Below are 17,644 nucleotides of genomic sequence, written 5' to 3'. Positions count from 1 at the left end.
AATTTAGGAAATCAAATTATGTATCTAGTGATATGTATGTAGTTGTATGACTGTCTCCAAAATTTTTTGAAAATTGAGGGAGAGTATGTCTTCTTTTTTTCAACTGAACTCATTATGTGTGCCCAAACTGATAAGGAAAAAACTTTGAATAGTTACTAAAGCACTTGCAGTAGACAGTAAATCCAATAAAAGATATCCAAATCCAATACCTTTTCCCCTGGCATTCATAATCACCTGTTTTTCATATTATTTTAATTAATAATTAAAAGCCATGACAAAGAGAGCAATTAAATCACAGAATTATAGAACAGTTTGGGTTGGAAGGGAGTTTTAAATGTAATGGAGGTCAACCCCACTGCAAAAAGCTGGCACATCTTCAAATAGATCAGACGGCTCAGAGCTCCACTAACTTGACCTTGAAAGTTTCCACAGATGGGGCATGTATCACCTCTCTGGGCAACTTTTGCCAGTGCTTTACTGCCCTTAATGTAAGAAAAACTTCTTTTTTATGGCTAAACTAAATTAACACTCTTTCAGTTTAAAATTAGCACCTCTTGTCCTATTACAATATGTTCTGCTAAAAGTTTGTCCCAGTCATTCTTACAAGCCCCCTTTAGATACTGAAAGGCTTCAATAAGGTCATGCTGGAGCCTTCCCTTCTCCAGGCTGAACAGCCCCAGCTCCCCCAGTCTCTCCTCACAGGAGTGGTGTTCCATCCCTCTGATTATCTTTGTGGCCCTCCTCTGGATCTGTTAGAGCTGGTCCATGCCCTTCTTATTTTGAGAGCCCTCAGGGCTGGATGCAGAGGTAGAGGGGGTCTCACAAGAGTAGAGCAGAGGGGCAGAATCACCTGCCCTGACCTGCTGGCCACTCTACTTTTGATGCAGCCCAGGACACAGTTGGCTTTCTGCTCCCCAAGTCCTCCCTGCCCTTCAAGTGCCTTATCACAACTTCTAGGAGGATCTGTTCCTTGATCTTCCCAGGAACATGGATGAGGCTGACAGGTCAGTAGTTCCTGGGTTCCTCCTTTCTATCAGTTTTAAAAGCGGGTGCAAGGTTTCCTCTCTACTTCTCACCAGGGGCTTCACCTGACTTCTATGGCTTTGCAAACATCATGGAGAATGGCTTGGCAACTACATCAGCCAATTCTCTTAGGACTCCAGGATGCATAAATCTCATCAGGTCCCATAGACTGAAGCATGTTCAGGTTCCTGAAGTGGTCACAAGTCTGATCTTACAGTGGGAGGGACTTTGCTTTCCCATCACTGATCTTGCAGTCCATCCACTAGGCAGTTTTAAAACTGAGTAGAGGTGTATATGGAAGCTCTACAAATTTTCCAACAATGTAATCACACAAATTTAAAAAATTGGATAATATAATGGAAATCTTACCTGGTCAGAGGGAGAACAGCATTTATTTGCCATTTTCATCTATGAAAGAGAGAGGGAAGAACACATAGAGTTATTGGTATGCTGAAGAGTTTCTCTGATAGAATTAGAATTGATTGACTTAGTTATTGAATACTATATCAATACTTCCAAATTATATTTGTAAGAAATTTTATCATTCAGTGCTTAAATAGTAGATTTTTATTATTATAGCGAATTTGCAAAACCAAGGACTTGAAAGACAAAAGCTTTTAATCATAAAGTTTTCCTTAAATACCACATAAAGATTTGCATTTATGAATTTATCTTTGCCAGTCTGAGTGAAAATACTGTACTGTACTGTAGACATTTCACTTAGGTCTCAATTAAACAATTGCTTAAGCAGATTCTTAAATGATGTCTGCAATTAAGTGCTTGTGACCATAGAGTGTAAGATGTATTTACAGATGAAATGAAAATTGCATGGGCTTTCCTGTTAGTTTACTCTTCAAGACAAAGTTTTTTCTCTTTGTTTAGGCAATGAAGAGTTTTGATCATTTTGATTTTTCTCTGGCGGCCATAGTTTGCGCATATGAGTGGTGGACAAATACTGACATATATAGTACACAAATACTTTAAAGTATAACATTTTTTAAAGTGCAATTTTATTAAGTGCATATAAGAATTTAGAAAGAAATATATTAGAGTGTAAAACCAGACTTCCCTACAAGCTAGGAGAAAGCTGAAAACTGTCCTAGAGTTGATGAGTACTTCCAAAGGACCTTGTTGTCCAAAAGCTTGTTTTCTTAGAAATGAAAGGTTCTTGATGGAAGACCAAAACCCTACACCTGTGAACAGGGAAAACTCCAATTGCCATAGGAAATGAACAGAAGAATTCCAGGGCTATTGTTTGTATCCCGGGCACATGAGATTTGTAAGATCAAATCTGTGGATGTAACTCATGTTAATATGGTGATGCCATTGACTGCTATGGTGGGTTGGCTCTGGCCAGTAGCTGAGCATCCACATAGCTGCTCACTCCTCCTCCCTACCAGCAGCAAGGGTGAGAGAATAGGAAAAGCAAAAGGAAGAAAACTTCTGAGTCAAAATGAACAGAATTAAAGTGAAAGAAACAAGAAAAATTCAACTGATGTGAATGCAATCACTCTCTGCCTCCCACAAGCAGGCTTCAAGCAACAGCCACCTTGGAAGACAAACCCACACCTCTTTTCTCCATGATGTCATTTCAATTGCTGGGCACAATGGTGTGGAATAATATTGGAATATGATCCCAATATTACTGGGTGGAACGTGCCTGGGCTCTTCTGGCCCTTGCTGCTTGACCAGAGGCAGCAACTGTGGTGTTTTCACCTCAGAGACACCCCTGGCTGGCTGTATGTTGCAGCTGGCACTTGGAACAAGTCCAGGCAAGCAGGAATTCAGTTTTTACTTCTAATGGAAAGGCTTTAGGCGAGGTGAAGAGGAAAAGGAAACGGATTCTGCCGGAGAGTTAATCCAGAGTTTTATTCCATGGTCACAGATCTCTGAATCTTGGTAACAGCTCCAACAGAATCCCAACTGCATGGTCTCGTGTCTTTTTAAGCCTGGGGAAAGGGGAGGGGAAGGGGCAGGTGTGCCACCAACCAGGTGGAAGGGGGGCAATGACATCTAGACTGGCCAATGACCAGGGGACAATGACACCTAGACTGACCAATGACCCCAGGGCTGAGAAGCATCTTTTGAACTGCACCAACCAGACAATGCCCTTGCTGGAATGTTAAGATTGACGGACAGCAGTTAGCAAGGGGGCAAGGGGGAGGGGAAGGGAGAGGTTAGCACACCTGAGGGACTGGCAAAGGTGAAACAGGATATTGCTTCACACCGCAACAGAATATTTCTTTTCCTGCTTTCAGTCAGCTAACCCATCCATGTCCCTTTCGGTCAGCTAACCCATCCATGTCCCTTCCTAATTCCTTGTTCCATCCTCTACTGAGGTGGGTGGGGTGTGTCAGAGAGAAAAAGGCAAAGCCTTCATTCCATGCAAGTACTGTTCAGCACCAATCAAAATACTGGTGTGTTATTAATGCTGTTCTAGCCACAAATACAAAACACAGCACCTGCTGCTACAAAGAGGGCTCCCCCCATCCCAGCCAGACCCAGTACACCTGCATGGGCCGACAGACTTTGTGTCATGGTAATGACACAGGCCTCAGGATGTGTCCAGGTTTATACACACACACACACACACACACACACACACACACACACACACACACATACACACACACTCTTGCACCTAACTGAGGACAATAACAAGTCATTGAGTCAAGTATCTATGATCATTAACAAAATGACCTTAGGAAAAAGGCAATGTGGAGGGGTAGGATGACAATAGGAGTCTTGACTGTATGGACAGAGGGTGATAGCAATGCTCAGGGCTGTAGGAGCTCTCCAGTCAGTCCTAACCCATCATAGGCCATCAGGGTTTCTTCTCCCTCTCACACACTCACTTTTTCAGCCCTTTGGAACTGAACTGTGCAGTTAAATGGTGCAGATGTGCTGGCGGGTCAGACAGCTGGGGCTGACTGAGGGTCTGAGGTAGAGGTGGCCAAGCTACAGGGAGCCAGGGGCATCTGCCAGGCCTGGCTGTCACTTTGGGCTGTGTGTTGGGAGATCCTGCCAGGCTCTTGAAGTGGCCCTAACAGCTCCTGGCCACCCTAGAGGAGGAGCAGGGACTACCACAACAGCAGTGGGTCACAGACTGCAGGGCTGGCACCCCCTGCTTAGCACAGGCAGGGTGCAATCAGGAAGATGGAACTGGAATTTGGCTGCTGACTGGACAGAGTGGCCCCAGCAAGGCTCCTGGCAGGTCATGCACCAGGTGTGCGTGCCCTCCTGAGCCCGGCACAACTGCAGGGCTGCACTGTTCTGGAGCTGGCCCTGGAGCACTGGCTGGGAGAAGAGTCCTCCATGGGGCCCCTCAGTAACAAACCAGCTGGAACTCAAGAACCTCACTCTGTAACTTGGTTAAAACAAATTGGTGAAATGGCCAGTATTGCAGAAGGAAGCAGTCACCAGTCTGCTTTGGTGGTGGGCTTAATCCTGCTAGAAGAGTTGTGCAGGACATAATGAAAAGTCACCTGGAATACTTCAATGTCAGTAGAAATGCTGATACATCCTGCCCATAGTCAAGACCAACCTTTCTCCTGTGCCTCAGACACAAATACATACACAAAGTAACTACAGAAAAGCCATGTTAGACACACAGAAAATATAATTTCCTTTCAGGTGTCCAAAACCATATTCAATAAGATTACTATAGCACAAACCATTGCAAGAAAGTGTGTCAGACTGGCTATGAAGGTTTTCTGCACCAAGCAGGTAGAATATTTTGGAGAGCACCCTAATAACCAGCCCAGCATCCTATTGGAAAGGATAAAAGGGAAGAATGCTTTGGACTCCACAGTTTTTCACTGCACAGGCAACTCATTCCCTATTCCAAGCAGGATGGCTGCAGCCCTGATGTTGCTGTGGGGAGTAGAAAAAGATCTGCTTCTATATCATATTGCATCCCAGTGTCACAGGGCTGAGAAGTACGAACTCTTCACTTCACCTGGCACCACGTGTGCCCTTCACATGCCTCCACAGCTGGTGCAGACAGGCAGGAATACAAATGGGATACATTTACCTTGCTAGCACTGCTGTATAGAAATGTGAGCTGGACACAGCAGGGGAACTAAAACAAAAAACCTGGGTCTGCAAAGACTGCAGGCTACTTGGAAAAGGAACTATTAAGCAAATTGCAATTCCTGTGCTCTGCTCTAAATGGATACATACAGGGCAGGAACTAAAATCATTCAGAACCATTTACCTAAATCTAAATGCCTCCCAGGCTGGGATTTATTTCACATATACCTTTATTCTCTTTCAAGAAAACAGTGAAGGATCTTGACAGGCACCTATTTTTTCCTAGCTGTATTAGTATCCTCTGTGACTGCTTATTGCTTGGCCAAGTTTAGGGGACGTGGGTCCTATCCCTACTGACTACCCTTTACAACCTCTATAGTTTGAACTGTGTTACTTTCAATGGGAAACTTTGCATTTAAAACAACAAAAAAGCAGCAGTGAAGAAATATTATGCATTCTCACCCTGGGAATAGAACTGTTTGTATAATCATTGAGTCAGTCAAATTTGTATACTGCTTCCTACACACAAGGATTTTGTTTCCATCTACATGTACCCCACAATCTGCTGTGTAAAGAAAACAAGACCTCCTCAATCTTCTTTCTTTTTTCTTAATGTATGTTTAAAGCTCATATTTCATAAGTCTCTCCCTATTACAACAGACATTTCACACAACTGCAACACAAAATATCCCAAGATATGTGTTTACATGAAGAAATAAAAGAAGAGGTTTACAGACTATGACATATACAATTAAAAAGATGTCATGGGCATAAATGTGATCTGGATTAATAACCCCACTTTAATATCAAATTTTAAGTTTCTACCATCCTCCAATGAAACTGCTGGAATGATTTATAAAAATCATAAATAATGTTTTAAGTGGAACAAGAGCATCATAACTTGTTCTCTGACCTGCTTATGACCCACTCATTTATTTACAATTTTTTTTAAACAATAACACCAATAAAATTTACTGTGAAAAAACACTAAACCTTGAGAAATTTTTATATATAAGAAACAAATCTCTATAATGTAAATGAACTGACAGCATTACCTTTAGGTGCTTCTACTGATTATGACTGAAATTATGCTCAGTGTTATATTTCAAAGACAATACTTAAGATCCATGAGAAAACCTGCATATATCTTATAGCTGTCAATCTGAATGGTGAAAAACAGAGAAATATAAATTATCCCAAAGACCTTTCTCCTAGAAAGTCATAGCCATTACAGCACTGTCACTTCAGCCTACAAAGAACCCTTCAGCTGAAGAAATTAAGAACAGGAGCAGTGAGAAGCACAGGCAGAATAATTTATTTCCTGTGCTTTTGTTTAATCATGGAAGATTCACTGCCAGTTTCTGTTACTCCTCTTCTCTCAGTTTTTTCAACGGCACCTCCTTCTGCAAGAAAAGAGGTGTATGAAGAAATAAATCTGAGATGCTGATTCACCTGCATTTATTTCTGACAAGGATAAATGCAAAAAGCTTTGAGAATATTGAAAATGAGGACTGAATCACAAGGGAAGATGATAGGGTAGTTTCATGCTGGTAGAAAAGGATGTGACAAAAACAGAATATGTACAGAGAGATAAATAATTTGGGGCAAGGGTCCTCAGAAATGCATGTTGCTTGTAAAGCTGACTGTAACTAGGAAATTTTCTGAGCTAAGCATACAACGCATGTATCAGCAATGAGGGCTGAAAAGACACTTACATTTTTCTCCACATTGCAGCATTCCCTGTGCTCCTCTCTCATCTAAGAATTAAGTCCAGGCTGGTACCAGAGTCATTATTTCTCATCTACCAAGTAACACTCTCTAAATATGTACAGGGACAGCACTCCTATGCAGTGACAAATTCTCACATCTCCACTGTTGAAAGATGATTCCTCCTATACACTTGATCCCCAGAGAGCTTGCCTTTGTATAGATGTTAGATGTTTCAGTAGTACTTCAAAAGAGTAGTCTGACATTAGCAGAAGTGTCACATTGTGGCAGAGCTATTTTTGCACTACCTACACTAGGACTGTCTCCTGGCATCAGCAGGAGATCTGACAAAGAGCTGCTGAACATGACTTTATTAGGGTAAAATAATAAAAAAAAAGTATATTAGGGTAAAGTGATACAGGAAAGATTTGGTGCACTGTACAAAAAATCCCTATTAGGAGCTCTTTAAGAATTAAAATTCTAAAAGAAATTATTTAAAACATCATGCAAATATGTAGGGTAAAAAATGTAGATAAGAGTAACACAAATAGGCACAGTTTAAGTAAGAATGACTAAGGTACAAGAAAAGTTGCTAAAGTCATGAAACAAGTACCAGAAGAACAAAATTAAAAATGTGTGGAAGTAAAACATGAATAATGGTAAGTATTGCTTAAAAACCTCATAATATCTCAGGTAAGGATGCTGACATTATGCCAACAGTGTTAGCAAAAAAGTCCATTTTGACCATGTATCTAGTAATTAATTTCCATACTGAGATGATGGTGTGGGACAGAATAGGAAATCAATAGTTTACCTATTTGGAGAAGCAACTGAACTTTGAGTCAGCAAGTACTCATGAAAATAACCCATAACCAGATAAGGAACTCTCTGAAATAATTTCTGAATGAGTAGTGATTATCTTTGGTCCTGGAGAATGGGGAGACACTCTACAGGAGTGGAGAAGTGCAGAGACAGGAAGAAGCTCTGAAGGAATGACAGATACATTCCCCAATGTCAGTGTCAGAGGTATGATAAGAAAAGAATTATTTTTTGAAATTATAAGACTAAGGTAACCAAAAGGATTCCAAATGGACTTTCAAGAAGCTGGATTCAAAGGCCTGTCCTAAGCACTGTGGAGGGTGGTGTGTGTTTTCTGTCTGCTCAGAGGCAGAGAGCTGTCCAGCCTTCTGCTGTACTCCAGCCTCTCAATCACTGTCTTAAAAATAGTTTGCAACAAAAGGGATTCTCACTGACTACTGCATCTCCTCTTCTGATGATCAATAATTAAATAAATTCTCTGGCCTGACCTTTCCAGTTGTACCACAGGCTGCATGCCTGACAAAACCTGGAAAGCCACTGTCCAAGCAAAAAAGTTTACATTCTTCTCATATGAACTTATATGAGTTTGCTTTGTAAGTCACTAAGAACACAAAACATGGATATTCATCATGACTGTTGTTTCTCAGGCCCTTCCTGGGAACTGCCAGCTATATGAACACCAGATGCACTACTTTGTTGACAGAGTTCACTAGTAATAGATAGTGGAGAAGACTAAGAAAGCCCTCAGTTCATAATAAAATATTGCTGCTGACAGGTCACAGCACAGTGAAGATACTCTGTCAGGACACATAATTACTGCACAGAGTCCTTTGGAAAAAACTGACTAGCACCCTATGACTAACAAAAGCTGCCTGCATTTATTTTTATTCTTATTCACTTATATCATTGGAATGGCTTTTATTCAGTGAATTTCTCTAGAAAGAAAAAAAAAAAGGCTTAGTAACTATGAATTGGAATTTCTCTAGAAATATTACCATACATTTTCTTAGAATTATTACATAATAATACCCTGTACATTATGTGAGTCACTAAATAGTATTTAAAAAGAACACGTCATAAGCAAAAACGTCTGATTTTGACAAAGAGATTGCTTAAGGAATTGAATATTTTAAAAGAATTAATGGAATAAATGAACTATTATGATCAAATGTGATTCATGTAGCTTTTGAAGAATAGGAAAACAAATTAAATTTTATGTCTGTTTTAACCAACAGACTTAAAGATTTATGTTGAAATTTAATACAAATTCTTCACAATATAATCTGGAGACCTAAGCAACAGCTCATTTAGAGTACAAAGCACAAATACAAGTCAGGCTACTAAATCATAATTTATGAAAGAAGTTAACAGACTATGCACATGTAGACAAAGAAAAGATTAAAACCTGCACAGGCAATTTTTTCAGGGACAGCTGTGCTATTGCATTTTCATCACTGAATTTTATCATTTCATGAAGACAAATATACTTTCAAAATTGTACATTATTGAGTTCCCTATTTAACTTCATAGTTAATTCCATATTTATCAATGTTTTTAGCTGCTCTTTGATGGAATAATAGATGTGCTGTCCAAATAGTTATTTTCTGTTTCTCTGGGGATTAGTTAATACTTCTGCTTGCAAAGGCAATTTTTACTTATTAATTTACAGGAGTAACTTAAAATAGCATAAGCATCTTTATACTTCTAGGAAGTGAGATGGAATAATGTGTCCTTAAATAAATCAACTCTTAGACAACTTAGAGATGTAAAATTACTGTCTCCAGTAAGTCTCAGTAAATCATTCTTCACTAGCTACAGAATTTTCACATGCTTGTTTCAAAATAAACAAATCTGACAAAGAGCTGCTGAACATGACTTTATTAAGGTAAAATAAAAAAAAATAAGCAACAAATGCTAATTTCAAGCACAGTTTAACTACAAAAATGTGAAAATGAAATATTTTGTCACATCTAAAGGTCTGTGAAATGACCAGTACTGATACATATTTTGACCTAAAAATCTTTAAAATGATAAATGTAATCTGATTTTCTACGGGTTTCTGTTCTATGCTAACACTGCAAGCCTTGAAAACTTCTTGATGCTTTTGATCAGGCAACCTCTCCCTGTTTTGTCCTTTCTCCTTTTCCTCCCCATACACAAGCATTTTATATATTGTACTTAAAGGTGAACTGTTTTTTACCCTTTGAAAACTAGAAATAACTTTACAATAGCATAAACAAGAAAATATGCAGAAAGTAACATACATTTTGAAGTGTCAAATCACTGATGTTAGTAGACATTGCTCTCAGCCAGTCAGCACTCTCCTGGGCTGTATAAAACTGAAGTATCCCAGTACTAACTCCATCGAGTGCCAGCACTTCAAATGCATTAGATCTGCAGTAAGAAGAAATATATCCGTAAAGGAAGATATGTCAGTTTTCTGAAACTGCCCAATATTTATCAGTGTTCAAGTGATTTTTATGCCTTTTGACAAGTTTTTGACTGTTTTATTTACCAATCAATAGAAAGGCAACAAAACCAAGGATAATAGGGCAGCACCAAGAGTAACAGATACAAGTTCTTTCTCTTACGTACCAATATACACATGTGCTGATGATCATTTACTTCCCCTGGGTATACATATTATGTTCATATTTATTGAACTTAGGGTAGTGTGTTCAGGAAATATGCATTGGGCCTTTTTGAAAAAAAAAAATAGTGTTTTGTTAAACCAAAATGCCAATTTTATTTATTGCATTTTGGCTTCATTTACTAGGAATGTATAAAGACTCAAAGCATTGTCTTCCCTAGCTTCCATTTCTTGGATTCCTAAACCTTTTTTATGTAGCATTCAAAGCAATGCTTACTTCAAGCACTTTTATGTCATAGGAATTTGAAAAACATTCTTAGAAGCTTTTTCAAAAATTTTCCCTAAACAGTCTTCTCAAAACAGCATTGACTCAGGCTAATGTGCAACTGCATTTTGTTAACTTTTAATGCAACTTTTATGTGTTTATAGCAACTTTATTCTGCAAATACCAATGCTTTCCTTCCCTCACTATCTGCAGTAAGTAAGGCACTGCATATGTACCTTTGAAATCCCCTACATCTGAATGCTGGTGGGATATGCTTTTTTAACTCTTAAAATTTTCCTATAGGAACCACAAAAGCTCATTAAGTAGTGGCATGAAAGTACACTGGTCTAAATTTAAAAAAAGTGACATACAATAGTTGCAATAACTAAACTTCAGAAAGATAACCAGATTATTTAAATGCCTATGATTGCCAAAAGAGGTAGATTTTAGTTATACACTACTGTGAAAGGCAATTGTAATTAGGTAAATGATTTTGCATATGTTTGTTTTGTGTATAATATGGAGAATATCACCACTGCCTTCTACATTTGTAAATTAGATATTTATACTTATATGCTATATTGCCCCATTTCTGGTACCAACCTAGAAGAAAGCTAGCTACTGAATCAGAATACTGCTCTATGAAGTTGCTGAGAGTCCTGGGGATCTCAGATATAAGGTTAAATCCTCTACTGCTTAATTGATGATATATGTCAACATTCAAAATGACATCTAGTGGTTAATGTGCAGTTATTCATTCCACGACCCTTAGGGAAGAAATTATTAACCTAATCTTTGTCATTTGTAGGGAGTTTGATGGTGAACATGAATACTGAACTCTATATACTTGCTAGAAAAGGACTACCCATTATACACAATATAAATAAGACAATGTATCTGAATAGATATATGTGAGATGCTTTGCTTTTAAAGGAGTTGCAAAGCATTCTATCTGCTGTTTGCAAAAATTAACATGCTTGGCCTGAAGACTTAGATATATATCAGCCAATTGTCCATTTTTCTTTCATGACTTAATAATCATGGGAACTACTAAAACTTGATGTCAGTGGCACAATTCTGTGTCACTTTTATTCCAGTAATCTCTTTCACCTCTTCAGAAAGAAAGGATTTTTCAAAAATCCTTTTATTGCCTTCAAGTAAACTGAGCAAAATAATCACCTCCCAAACATATTGTTCATTTTACCTAAGGTTCTGACAAAGATCCCAACAGTGCTGTTATAAAATGACTTATGGCATGATCTCCTCAGCATCCCACTGAGACAGTGAGAATCTGTCAGCCATTATGCATTGATACACACTGGTGCCTGCAAACAGACTTAATGTAATGCTGTGAGGAGCAGCCCTTCACAATGCCCAGCTTAGGTAGCCCATACAAATATCAAAGCTAAGATGCTAGGATCCTTACACAGCAAGAGGCCTGTCCAGAGCATTTAAGAGAGCCAAGCAATAGGATGTGCTCTCCATGGAACCACAGGGTGTCTAGATACTAACTCAGCTTCTGCAGACACACAAAGACCTGAATGCCTTATCCCAGGGGCACAAAGTTACCTAAGTGGCTGATGAAAGATCACAGAAGGGAACTCCTCAGTTAACAATTGAGGCAACCAAAATAGGCCAACAAAATTTTAAAAAACAACTTTTATTATAAAAATTACCAAATATTTTATCATTTGAAACGGGGTGCTGGTGATAGGGTGGATTACACTAAAATTCCTGTTGTTCTTTATCCTTTTTAAAATATGGTGATCAATTACAGACAGTTAATGATATTCAATATTCATCTAGAGAACACTTCACTAACAAGATATTTGCACAGAATCAAATAGGGTGTGAGGGATCATGCAAGTCCTCTAGTCCAGCCTCCTCACTATCTTGCTTAAAATACAAATCTTTTCCATAGGAACAACAAAACTGGACACAGAGGGAGCTACCTCAGGTGTGGCCTCAGGAATGCAAGTAGATGAGAACAGATGATAACAACCATTTCCCTTGACTATGTTATTGCTAACACAGCCCCTTACATGGGACTTCGTCACTGAACCTGTGCCTAGCTGGCTACTGCTCAGTGGGGAGTCTGCCAAGGTCCCCAAGCCTGCCTGCAGAGCGTGTTCCCTTGCTCCAGCACACTCACTCCAGGACATTCTTTATCCAGGGCTCAGGCTGGTTCAAGGCTTCTGATGAGCCAGTGGTGGTCACATTGCCTGGCACACAAGACTGAGACCTTTGGGGCACTGCTGTCCCCACTGTGCTGCCTTGACAGGAATGTGGTTTTATCAGAAAGCAGTTCAGTGTAAATGACACAGGATAAAAAACAGCCAGTGCTTTTCAAAGTTTACATATGCCAGTCATGGTAGTAACACAGTGTTTTTGCCCTGAATCTTAATCAACTTTACTATTAACTTTACTTTATTTCTTGCTTTCAGTTACAAAAGTTTCTCTCTGAAGATCCCATAATATATTGATATTGTTCCATGTACCACACTGTGTTCTAGAAAGCATAGTGTGCAGAAGGCTACAAGTGAAAACAGATAACCAAACTAAAATAAAAGCTTAACAAAATAAATCCTAAGGCTTTTATTTTAAGTGAAACAATCAAAGCGAGCTCCAAGATGGCACTGGAACTCACAAGAAAATAAATCCTACAGGCTTAAGTGACATGCATTTCTCTCTGCCATTTCCTCAAAACAGAGAAAAGAAAAAAAGACACAACGAAACACCTACTCCTGTTAGCTGTCAAGGAGGAGCTTTCCATTTAATACCAAATAATAAGTTTGAAAGGTTTCAAGATGCTATAAAGTTTCTGTAGGGTTTTTATTTTCTTTGTTGGTTTGTATTTCTTTTTTCCCTGAGGCCCTAAGATGATTTTAAAACACAGACAGAGGAAATTTCTACATCTTCTATTACTGAAGTTATGCTACTGACTACTGTAACTAGAGCAAGAAATTAATATTTGCATTTCCTAAATACTAGAAATTTGTGTTGCACTGCCATCACATTTCTTATTTTGAGATTTCTCTCCCTATCTGTAAATTTGTTTCCTTCAAGCATTTCTGCTAAGGAGCATGAGTCACTATTTTCAATACTCAGTCTTTCTATCTCACTTTCATGGTGAAAGTATGAATAGATCTGCATTCCTGGTCTCTTATGGAGTTTGTTTATGGCATTAATTTCTTGTAATAAAATAAACTATATCTTTGTGAGCATGGCAGTCAGAATAACAGATGAGCATTTGCACACTTTAGGTTGTCTTCTTGAAATTGATAAATTTTAAACGAGTACTATTGATTAATATTAGTAAGGAAATTTTTCCATATAAGCAGTTTGCTACTATAGAGGTGTTAAATCCAAAGACTTTTCTTAGATAAAAAGTATTTTCAGTGCCAGCTGAAATGGAAAGAGCTGAACTTTTATTTTACTGGAGGCTAAGAATTCCAGCAAAGCATATATTTTTATTTTTTAGTATCTGTGCCATGTGAAACCATCTCTCTTAGACTTACATAGGTATTTTATAATATAGATATTTCTACAAAAATCTAGATGTAGGCTTGACTGCAGCTCTTTTATCTTTACTGCCATGCTGATACAGACAGATGGATTTAATCAGTTTTGCATATTCCCAGGTCCTGAATCAGTACTCCCTCCTGTTTGTATAATTTTTTTTATGTTTGAGTTAGTTTTTGTTGCTTTTGTTACAACATTGTATTGTGGCTTGTATAAAATACTACACAGCCCTCTTGCTAGAATATCTACTTAGACTGAAGTTTTAAGGACTATGGGTAGATCTGAGTGGAAATTCTCCAAAAGAAAGAATCTGAATTACTTAATCTCTTTGAAATGTCATGTTAGAAGTAATGGGATTTTGTGTTGTAAATGTCACAGAACCTCGTACCTTACAAAATGTTTAAATGTGAGCATATAACTGGACTATCAACAGAAATGACATAGCTCAGAAGATATCACAACACAAACTTGATTGCATTTTATGTTTGTGGTTTTGGGGGGAACGTTTTGATTCCACTATTGTAACTTTTATTTTCATTACACTTATAGCGACCAAATAACATAACTGAAGGAACACAGACATTTATGCTTCTACAGATATTTTCTAACTGATGTGTCAGAAAACTGTGAGAAAGTTCATTCAGTTGTGTAACTCAGTGAGATTGTGCTTAATTTCGAATTTTTTAAAAATGGTTTATTCAATTTCTTAGTTTTCAACTTATTTATCTAATTAAACGCATTTTGTTAACTTACTGAAATGATAAATGGAAAATATCATTCTTCAGAAAAAATCTGTTAAGAAACCAGCGAACACATAAAAAAATTAAAAATACACAATACTTTGGAGTAATTGCAATGGTCAGAATACCATGAAATAAAAATAACGCTAAATCTAATTAGGTTGCTTTGTAATTGACATCACAGCTACATGGGCTCATAGCTACTGGGCGTGAATTACTTTCATTCCACTCACTATTTCAGTCTCCCATATTCGAAATAAGCATGTTTTCTTCAGTCTCTACTCATAATATTCAAGATGTTATAGGCATTGTACCTTTACTCAAAGTTTCTGCCAATACACTGTATAAAATTATTATACAATACTACCAGTATCAGCTGTAAGGACTAAAAATAGTAATATCTGCATTTCCCCAAATAACAATTCCATAGCAAAAAAAGACTACAGTGCATGAACTGTGTTCCTCAGCTTCTAAAAAACTACCTATCTTTACTTTTCTATCTTAAAAAAGAAAATCCCCCCAAACTAGAATATGAACCACAAATTCCTTTGGGTGAGAAAAACTTACTGATATTATTTCTCTGTTAAGCTTACATCACATTTATTGACCAATTCAATCCTCAACAGTTAAAAAATGTTCCCACTTCCAACTAGCAATTAAGAGTATTCACAGCAATAGCATTCTCACTACATTTATATTGCCTTACTTCTTACAGAGAAAAATTACATTGATGGATTAGTGAGAAGTCCAGAATAATAGAAGCAGTAGTGCCGTATAATAAAGGCAAATGAATAAAAAAGTTATTGAATTTCTAACTAATCAAAAAGACTAATTAGCATGCTACATATATAAATATCTTCAGACCGACTCCAACCATATCAAGAATTCGAAATACACTAATTCAAGCTGATTTTGTAATTGATACAAAGTTTAATCTTCCATTGAGAACAGGAATGACACCTACTATGTTTCTTATCTTTCTTTTAAAATATTCAGAGGAAATTTTTTTTGCTTTTGTTTTGTGGTATTGATAGACATATTTCACAGGCCCAGTGTGCAGTATTTTCAGCCATTCCTTTATATGGAAGGAGAATATCTATCCCATTCTCTCTTGTTTCTGTTAATACATATGGTGTTAACAGAATTTAAAATATATGAAAAAATATTCCTTTGTCATAAAGTCACAGTCTAAAGACTTCCTGTGAAACATACAATAAAAAGTCAAGTGAACTGAAAAGCCAGAGGCAAGTTGCCTTTCTTTTCACATGAACAACAAATAAGAATCAAACAGATAGATGTGATCTTGGCCATCTCATGACACAAGAATATGCTGAAAGTATGCCTTTTTTTTTGGGCAAAGCTACTGGAAAACTCAACTGAGGTACAGAAGAATTTAAACTGCACAGTTTATCTACAAAGGAAATAATACAGCCTAAGAACATGCAGGATACATACAAGTTATGACAGACTCATGGATTCATGTAGTACAGGAAAAACAAACATGCTATCAACCCATGTATGAAAATAGGCTCCAAATAAATATGGTAAAATTAGGAAATAGTCAGAAGGATCTGTGATCCATTCAGGGGAATGAATTCAGGCTCACTCCAATGGCTTTAGACGGATGGCTGCAATGTAAAAGGGAACAAAGACAGGCAGATATGGTTGAAAGCCGGATTTTTATCTAGACTGATCAGAGGTTTTATTTCATGCAAAGCAAGTATTTAATTTTAGAGAATAATTACAGAAGACATACATTGGACACTATACATATATGAACATGGGGAAATGCAAAAAGAGGATACGAGTTGGGTAATAGTAAAAATACATACATGCATTTCACAGTACAGGGTAAGAGCAGTCTGGTGTGCCTCAGGCACAGAAATCCCACTTTTAGTAAGAATATGGGAAATGCCTCATGCACAGTTAACCTCAAGGCAATATCCCTTTAATGCTCATATAGCTGATTTGTTGGTTCACCAAAACAAGCAAGGAGCACTTACTCTAGAAGTAAAGTATTATGGGATGGCAGTAGGCTTTATGGCACTATTTCATATTCCTTCACAGTGTATACAACAATAATAAAACTCCACTAATAATAGAAGAGTGGAATATATACTAAATATATATGGGAGCGAGATACATCACAAGAGAATATATCTCTCCAAGACTAAAACTGAAAGCACTAAGTTCCTCAAATCTTACACAAAAAACATATCTGTGATGGGTTGATCTCAGGCCAGCAGCCAAGCATCCACACTGCCATTCACTCCCCCAGCCCTCTCCAGAGGCATAGCAGAGAGGATTTGAAGAAGAAAAAAACTCATAAGCTGAAACAAAGGAAGTTTAATAAACAAACAGAAGAGGGAAAACCCCCAACTAACTAAATTACAACAAAACAAGTGATGCAAATGCAACCACTCACTGTCTCTCACAAGCAGAATGATGTCCTGTCAGTCTCCACGAAATGGCTCACTTCCCCCACGCTCTCTCTGCTCAGTTTTTATTGCTGAGCAAAGATGCTACACAGCATGGAATATTCCTTTGGTCAGTTTGGTTCACTGGTCCTGCTTGTGCCTCCTCTTAAGTTCTTGCCTACCCTGGGCCTATTTACTGTGTAGGACAGACCAAGAAAAAGAGAAAGCCTTGACGGTGTGCAAGCCCTGGTCAGCAACAACCACTATACTGGTGGGCTATTAATATTGCTTTAGTCACAAATCAAAACACAGCACCATATGGACTACTATAAAGAAGATGAGCTCCATCTCAGCCAGACCCAGAACAAAGCTGGAACCATTGTACTTCAAAGAATTCTCAAAATTCACATGCCACTCTTCTGGGAACTGGAATCCCTTGGGATTTCTCCATCTAATGTGTAAAGTACACAGCACAGGAATGAAAGCACTTCAAACTGTCAGGGTGGTAACTGAAGTCAGAGGTTTAAAT

General features: G+C 37.9%; 1 protein-coding gene across 1 annotated transcript in view; it reads right to left on the bottom strand.

Annotated features, from left to right (window-relative positions):
* SNTG2 (syntrophin gamma 2) overlaps positions 1 to 17,644 on the bottom strand; it is a 213,607-nt gene that overhangs the window by 44,627 nt on the left and 151,336 nt on the right. The window contains exons 10-11 of the mRNA XM_077175022.1: positions 9,846 to 9,975; positions 1,393 to 1,431 (exon numbers count right to left, since the gene is read on the bottom strand). Coding sequence (XP_077031137.1) covers positions 1,393 to 1,431; positions 9,846 to 9,975 — 169 coding nt within the window. The remainder of the gene's footprint in view (positions 1 to 1,392; positions 1,432 to 9,845; positions 9,976 to 17,644) is intronic.

This window comes from Agelaius phoeniceus, chromosome 3 (assembly GCF_051311805.1).
Source record: "Agelaius phoeniceus isolate bAgePho1 chromosome 3, bAgePho1.hap1, whole genome shotgun sequence".
Lineage (NCBI taxonomy): Eukaryota > Metazoa > Chordata > Aves > Passeriformes > Icteridae > Agelaius > Agelaius phoeniceus.
Note: the sequence above shows the minus strand (reverse complement) of the source record. Positions and strands in the feature narration are given on the sequence as shown.